An 8,076-nucleotide genomic window follows, 5' to 3' on the forward strand; every position below is an offset into this window, starting at 1 on the left:
CAAAAGTGGGTGCAATGGTGTACTCTTCAAGGAAACAACATAGTTCACTGACATTACTGTTTGTTCACAGCAAATGGCTGTCCTTGCCATAGTTTTGCTCCCTGTCCTGTCCATTTACCATGCGTGTTTCAAAACCTTTCCCCCTTCATTCCTTGTGAAGGAACCGTGCCCAGTATGCCCCCCTCCTCCTCCCTCCCGCCCGTCGGCTACGTCACTGGCTTCTAGCCTGCTTCCTCCAGGGCAGCAGCCTGATGCTCTAACTATATCCTAGTCCTTCTTGTAACAGCTAGTGCTTTAGACACTGTCATAGTGTACTGCCTTTGGGATTGGCTCAGGTTGTAACAGAACAGGTTGTAACGTTTCTTTACCTGAGTAAAAAAAAATCAGTCATCGTGACATTGCTGTCATACTATCATCTTGCTGCCATTGTCACACACACGCTCACTCACACAAACAGTTGCTCGCTTTGCACAAATATGTTTGTCCACCTAGTAATAATGCTTTGCAAAATCCCAAATGATGTTGGATAGCCAGCTACTTGCAAAACGCTTTGCACAATGTCCTTTCCCACTGTGCGTGGAATCTGCATAACTTTTTCTTTACCTCGTAGGTTGAGCACGGTTACCGGATGCCCTGCCCTCCGGGCTGTCCTCCAGCACTCTACGAGATCATGCTGGAGACGTGGCACAAGGACCCGATGAAGCGGCCTACTTTTGAGACACTGCAGTGGAAGCTGGAGGACTTCTTTACCATGGAGGGTTCGGAGTACAAGGAGGCCGCCATGGCTTACTGACGTTCCGGCGGCGGGCAATGCTGCCAGCCGCAGGCGGTATCCACGCCGCCCATCTACTGAGAGACATGCTGTAGGCAAAGAGAGAGAAAGGTGCGACATGCGCGACGCCCATCGCTGGCCTTGCTGCAACCGTCATTCCGTTTTCACGATGCATCTGGTCAGACTCTTCCACTGTCACCATACGGTGCTGACAGTGACCCCTGCTGGCTACATTTGCAGACACGTTCCACCGCTGTAGATGGCCATTCGTGGTAAAATCGTCATGCCTTGTTCCAACTGCTCCAAGCCACAGGGGCTCCTTAAACAGAATGGTGTTCTTCAAGTTCCTGCAGTGCCAGCGAGACAGTGGACAATCGGATCTGCTTCCAGATGCATGCCTGAAGTTTAACTGGAGTAACAGATGCACCAGTGGGGTTTCTCTGCACTGGAGCCGCTTATTGCACCCCGAGTTTTGTGGCAATGGCAAGGCAGTTGGGAGTGACCATCTTCCTATGGTTTCTCCAGATGTCCACATGTCTGCCAACTGCCTACCCTTTTGTTTGCTTTCGACCAGCCAAGCTTCATGTCATCTCCATGGCCTTGCGTCTGTGCTCAAGGGCATATTCTTTACTGCGCTTATTGCACAATCACTGCTCTTGTGCCTCTCTAGACTTAGCAAGGAATTCCCCCTCTTTTTCTTTCTTGGTATTATGGCCTTTCAAAGCATAGTTGTTTTCAACATGCAACCTTCACAGTCAGTGGTGGCTCTTGCTGCTGAAACCTGGATGCAGCTGAGCACACATTGCTAGGAATTGACAACTTGTTTGTCAGCTCACTACATCTTCTACAGCATCATGGCGTTGCTTATGACAGTGGGGGGAGCGACAATCTTCCCGAGCTATTTGCGTTACTTATTTTTATAGACCTTTAATTGGCTTAGGGATAACATACGATTATGATATGGGCACAGCGTGTTGTGTTGCCCCTTTAGATTTTATACAGTCAGATAAGAAAAGCAAGTGCAAATATCTTATTCTCAAGCAAGAGACTGAACACTTTACACTGGTTCATCTCAGTCAGGCGTCCTTCTAGACAGTGCTTAAGACCTCTGTGTCATACTTGGGAAACCAGCCTGTCCCTTTATGCATGATAGACTTTTTGTTCAGTAGTTGTAAGGGGGGACTGGTATTTTAGCTTTGGCAAGGAAAGTGGGAGTGCAGATTCAAGCCTTCCCAGTGTCTCCGGTCACGGTCACAGGTTTATCACCACTCAGTCGGTCAGATTTCGTTGCAAGCTTAACTTTCCATGTACCCAGACACAAGCCCGTTCCGATTTCCATTGGTGTAGTTTTCTGGCATAGCAGTGTTCAGAGTAAGTGAACTTTGCTGCACAAATTTATAAGCAAGCCAGCTGGCCTTGTGCTCTGAACAACTGCAACCTGCACCAGCCTTGCATGGTACAGTGAAAGTTGTATCTAATGAACACAGAAATAATGAATTATCAGATATAACAAAGGTAATGTAAAGAACTGCCAATTTTTTCCACGCCAATAGTGTATGCATAATGAATATCAGATATATTGTGTTGTATGCGGTTTTGTTATAAAGAGGTTCAACGGTAAGGTCTTTGAAAATGTGCAGTGTAGTCACGAGGCACCTGAGCAGTGGTTGAAATGTTGCAAGTAATGCGACTGTGCGGCCTAGCTTTTCTCTTCCTCGGCTTCTGTCTCTCTAGATGCGTCAGTGCATGGTACGGCCTTCTTCAGTGCTGCCACCAACTCCCCTACTCTAGTCGTCCCCCAGGAAGAGGACGAAAACGAGAGATATCTCTCTCATCCGCCAGCGTCAAAACAGCGGTGATGTTCCATGTGTGTTCTGGAGAATCAGGCTTGGACCCCCCTGACAGCCACGGCTGTGACCTCCAGTTCTGCTGCCGTTGCCATTCGCTGCCATACATTCTTCGGTGAGCCGCGACAAACTGACGTGTGCACGGCCGGCCACTTTCGTCACCTGCGTGCTGAAGTGCACAAACTTGTGCGTGTGTTGTGCGATCTGAACCAATGTGAACATGAGTTGCAATTGTGTGTGTGTGCATGCTAGTTGCGTTTATCGCATTACTTTTGTGTGCTAGTGCTTTTTAAGTGATGCCTTATCTCTTGCAACAGGTCTGCTTGTGTATTTTGTATTTTTATTCTTTTTACAATAGCAGGCTTTGTGAGGGCCGTCTTTGTTTGAAGAGATGTGACAGTGGAGCTTATTTGTTTTGTTGTTCGTTCCTGGACAAAAATGACTTACAAACTAGGAGTCCCACGGACCATAGAAGCACATACCGCTTTTGGCTTAGTCGTGCATTTTAAAAAATTTTCTTTACATTGTGTTGTGGTGTATCTTTTTTTGTGGGAGAAGATACTTTGTGAAGACGGTAGCCTACCGTCTAAGCTTACGGCGCCATCACTTTGCCGTAGGCTCTATCTATGTGTGTAGCTGTTTGACTATTTTTGTATTCTCTAGGGCTGGTCATAACGGCATCGCTGCGTTTCAATGTGAAGCGCAGTGTGTAAACCGCGCGTTGTGGTCGTACATATGCACGACTCGCTTGGTGTCCTAGTTCTGCGGGCGTCTGCACTTGAAGGAAATTGGACTTCTGCTCGCCCATGACTTGCCGGACTGCTTAGCAGTGGTGCTGTTGCGTTGATTCCTTTTTTTTTTGTAACCTTTCTTTTAAGATACTTAGTGCCTGTCACAGCAGAGGCTCACTACTTGAAACTCATGGAACGGAAGTGTGTGTTGTGCCCCTTTACATTCACTCCGAAGGAAGCAGCCAGTGGAACTGCAGGCACCTGACAAGTGCGATCATTCAAAGGTAGCGAGTGGTACGTTTGCATGTGGAACTGGGTTTGTGAATTTGACAAAACGTACTGCGTTGTTGAGGAATTCACTTTGCCATGTCCTCATGATCTTGCGCAATGTGTATTTGTAATATTTGAAGGGACTCTAAAGGAAAAAAGTTATTGCGTCTGTGTTAGTAAATTACCAATACCAAAAAAAAGGCACTCTTGCCGTCTGCAGAGGCTTGGTGAGCCAGAAAAACTGCATTGCATAGGTGGTGCCACCACCTTGAAGTTCCCGCACTAGCTCATTGTGACGTCGTAGATTTTGATGATGGCGTCTGCTCAGGCCTAGTTAATTGTTTATCTGCAAAAATAGATGTTCTAAAGTAGATAAAGATTGCATGGCGAGTTTCGCGAACTTTTACTGAGCCAACGAGGCCGAAATAGGAAAAAGTAATTTCAAATCCATGGCCTCACACTGGCACACCAGCGCTAGTGTCTTGGCACGGAATTCAAGAAATTGAACTGTTACCTTCCTTTTCTCTTTTAATAATCGGCCCATTATTGCGAAATTAACGGAAATAGAGTTCTTGAAGAATATGTTGTCACTCAAAAGTGATTGATTTATTGTTTCTCTTTAGTGACCCTATAACAATGACTGCCACTGAGGTAACATCAGGACACTTTTGTCCGGGAGCAGCTATGTTAAGGCTGTTCTGCATGATCAGGTATGCTGATTGAGATCATGGTGTTGCTTGCACTTCCATCGTCTATTTCCTTTCCAACACAGCCTTCGATCTCTCATCAGTGAAATCATTCTTAATTGGTGAACACCATTTGCAGCTCTCTTTTCATGGACTGTATTGTGGTCCTCTCATTTTACAACTTTCTCACGCCATGCACCCTGCATTTCTCAAGACGTCCTCTCACTGATGCCTGTGTTTGGTGCTCCTCCTATATTTTTTTAAACTGTGGAAACCATCCCGTTCTCCAAAGGTGCGTTCTAATCGTCGAAGTTGAAGTTCTGCTAATCATAGGCAGAGCTGACCATTCGCAGGGGAAGTGTCCGTATCTCGTACCAGGTTGCTGGTACTACTACTTTTCTTTTGTCTTTTTGTAGCATGTTTTTCTCTTAGCAATTTCATGGCTCACTGTTCTTTCAAGCAACCATCATTTGTTAATGGTTGCAACATAAAAACCATCCTTCGGTTCTCATCTTTTGAAAGTGTGTCGTGCGATGTCACGTGTCCGTGGCCGAGAGGTTTCACTTTTACTCCTTGACACTGCCACGGCTTTCTTTCTTTTGAAGCAGCCTGTGAGTCGAGTCATCTTCATAAATGTAGACAGTCTGCTGGAAAACATGCATATCTTCAAGGCAAGCTCTGGCCATATCGCTTAAGAAGGGACTGGACAATGCTTTAGCTTTTTGTACGCAGCAGTCGTCGTAGCCGACTTGCAGCAGCACTGTTGTCTGCTGGCACTTCGAAATGTGCTGTCCGCAGTGCCAGTCTCTTGTCAGCTGCATTTGCGTGTAGAATATTAGTATCGTTTTTATGCATATTGCCCAGAAGCCACTTGGACGTCGAACCACATGTTAGGACAGTGCACTGTGCTGAACTATTGCACTGTGACTCAGGCCTGTTTGCTTTGATTCAGTGGACAGCAGTTGCTGCCTATCTCTTGTTAGCAGGCAGGGAAATGAGCATGCTGCGGACTGGTTCATACAAATGTGCACAAAACGGGATGTTTTGCTTTTATGAGGAATTTTATTAACTACAGCCTTCTGTCTTGAGCTGCCAAATGTGAAAGCCTCCACAATTGTATCGCCCACCTGGCATTGTTGCGATCCTCAAGCTGCAAAAATAGCTTTACAAACGTGTTGGGCATTGCGCAAGTTGCTTTGACCAAGTGTCACCATTTTGCCAATGGGGAAATTTAGTTCCTCGGTTAGCAATTAAGGGTTAAATTTAGGAGCCCAGCTATTAAGAGCGCGTTCCGGCCTAGCAACATGAACAAAATAATAGCCCAAGGCTTTCACTGTAGCATTTCTTGTTGGCCTAAATGAATGATAACTATAGGAGCGTTAGATGGACGAAAGACTGAGAACAAGAAGGCGGAAGCATTAGTGCTTAGCGTATAACGTGGGAAAGAGCCCAAAGAACTAGTAATAAAGCTTAGAAGGATAGATTGTTGGGCGAGTTGCTAATGCATGATAAATAAAGGAGCGCTAGATAGGTGAAAGACAAAGACCAAGACAACAAAGCACTCATGTTGACTGCCTTCTTGTTCTTGTCTTTTGTCTGTCTAGTGCTCCTTCATTTATCATGCATTACTAACTCTCCCAGTAGTCTATCCCTACCTAAATGACAATGGAGCTTTGAATTTCCAGTTGCGTGGTTTTACTGAGCATGTGCTATAAAAACTGAACTTAATTTCTGCAACTTCGCACATTGATCTGTTTAGGATCTTGTGGAAGCTTGGATGAGGTAATGTCAAACCTGCCTACACAAGGTTAATGAAATTAAAGATGGCTAGAACAGTTTTATCTTGAGGGCAGCCATTCTCTTGAATGGCTTGAAGGAGATGTACATGAGTAATCACAAACACAAGCACAACTACCAACTCACTGTTCAAAAGAATGTCTAGGCAAGTTAGTATTACTTGCTGTAATGTCCTTTTGAGGGTACCCATATTTTGTGTAGGTATCAATAAGAAAGGATGACTGGATTTTAAAGCTCAGGTTGAAAAATATTGTCCCTGTGCATAAAACCAGGTCACTTCTGCCATCTTCTCGCCTGCCAGACAAGTCTTCTTGAAATAATAAGGCGGCAGATGCTGTTCTCATTTTCACACCTGAAGAAATGTTTGTTGCCGACGGCCTCTGTGCAAAAATCTGTGCTGCATTGATGCGTGTTCCTTACAATTTGTCAAGCAGATCAAACTCTAGAGCACCATTAATAGGCCTGCAAGTTTAATTATTTCTGGCTGTGCTTGCTGTTCCTCTTGTGAAGAATGTTTAGAGTGTTTATCAAACTGGACGTGTCTATTGTTCTTGTTTGCTTTACAGTAAGAGTTTGTGCGTGTGACCTACATAGCAAGAAAGAAAGTGAAAGACCAGCCTTGCTTAAATAAGTAAACAAAGGCTGCATTGAGAATTGCAGAGCTGACAGTTGACAGAAGGGGGGAGGGGTGGGGGGTGGAAGGGTTTAACTTTTGTAATAAAATTTTGTTTCAGTCTGCAACTTGTTTGCGTGATTCACATGTGGTGACTCAAGTGTAAATCACATTAATCAGAATTAACGTTTGCTTCCGTTACAACTTTGGGAATCCACGTCATAAACGGTTGCAAGATGCCAAGAGGGAAGACTTCAGAAGCCGTAATTTAAGCCATGGTGACTAAGCGGTTGACACTTGTCAGTCAGTCACTGTAGCTTTGTCGGGCGACCTGCACAGCAGAATTTGTAAAGTATTAAGCATCAAGAGATCACCCCATCATACTCTGAAAACACCTATATTGAAGTCAGTGTGAAGAACTAGTTACTAGGTGCATTGTTTTCTTTGGATTTAATTCTCTTCCTTGGAAATTGTGAAAGGCAGAAAGTAATCTGCTGTTGCTGACAGTGACAGGCTACAGTAGTTACACTGCAAGCTGAGGGCATATGGTCTCAAGTTCCGTGGCTATTCTTCTGAACCTGGAAATGCATTTTAGTTTTTTGCCAAAGTTCATTCTAGTGAGTGCACTCACTGAATGTCTTTCTTGTAGTTAAGAGGCTGGTGGCTAACCAGAAAAAAACGTGGTTGCACTAAACTGTGCTTCAGTTCCCGTAGTACACCACAGTGGACCGTCTAGTGAAATTAAGAAAACCTTGAGAGCAACGGAGTTCTTATTTGTTTATTATGAGTACTATAACCCCATTCGGGATTTCAGTAGGATGGGAACGAGTCAGATACATGATCATTACATAAAATCTGCGTAGGAAATACATACAAAAATGCACTCTTGACATGTTTGGCAAACGAGAAAAGAATGAAAACAATGGGAAACTCTACGACATAAGAAGCAGATACCAGGTGCGCGAGATATTTGAGAACACAATGTTGGCTTCAGGCAGACAAGAATATCTCCAGAAAAAATAGACATTTTCACCAAACTTTATGAAATACTTCTTTTACAGTTTATTTCCAGAATTACTCAATGAATCCCCCATCCGCAGCAATAACCGATTCAATTCGACTTTCGAAACGGCTGCATGCACGGATCAGGTGGGTCTTAGAGATGTTGGCCATTGAGTCAGAAATGGTGGCCTTCAGCGAGTCTTTTGTGTTCTGTGGCTGTTTGTTGGCCTCTGTCTCAACGACGCCACAGACACAGTAGTCGAGCGGATTTAAATCTGGGGAACTAGGACACCACAAGTTCGGAGTGACGTGGTCGTAGAAGTTGTTAGCCAGCCACACCTGGTTGACGCAGGGGGTG

General features: G+C 44.8%; 1 protein-coding gene across 1 annotated transcript in view; it reads left to right on the top strand.

The window, feature by feature from the left end:
- The window catches only part of LOC119431106 (tyrosine-protein kinase Src42A-like), an 87,526-nt gene extending 80,682 nt beyond the window's left edge, over positions 1 to 6,844 (top strand). The window contains 1 exon segment of the mRNA XM_049657572.1: positions 611 to 6,844. Within this exon segment, the coding sequence (XP_049513529.1) occupies positions 611 to 793 (183 nt within the window). The 3' untranslated portion in view covers positions 794 to 6,844.
- The last annotated feature ends 1,232 nt before the right edge of the window (positions 6,845 to 8,076 follow it).

The sequence above is a fragment of the Dermacentor silvarum genome, chromosome 10 (assembly GCF_013339745.2).
Source record: "Dermacentor silvarum isolate Dsil-2018 chromosome 10, BIME_Dsil_1.4, whole genome shotgun sequence".
NCBI classification, from domain to species: Eukaryota; Metazoa; Arthropoda; class Arachnida; order Ixodida; family Ixodidae; genus Dermacentor; species Dermacentor silvarum.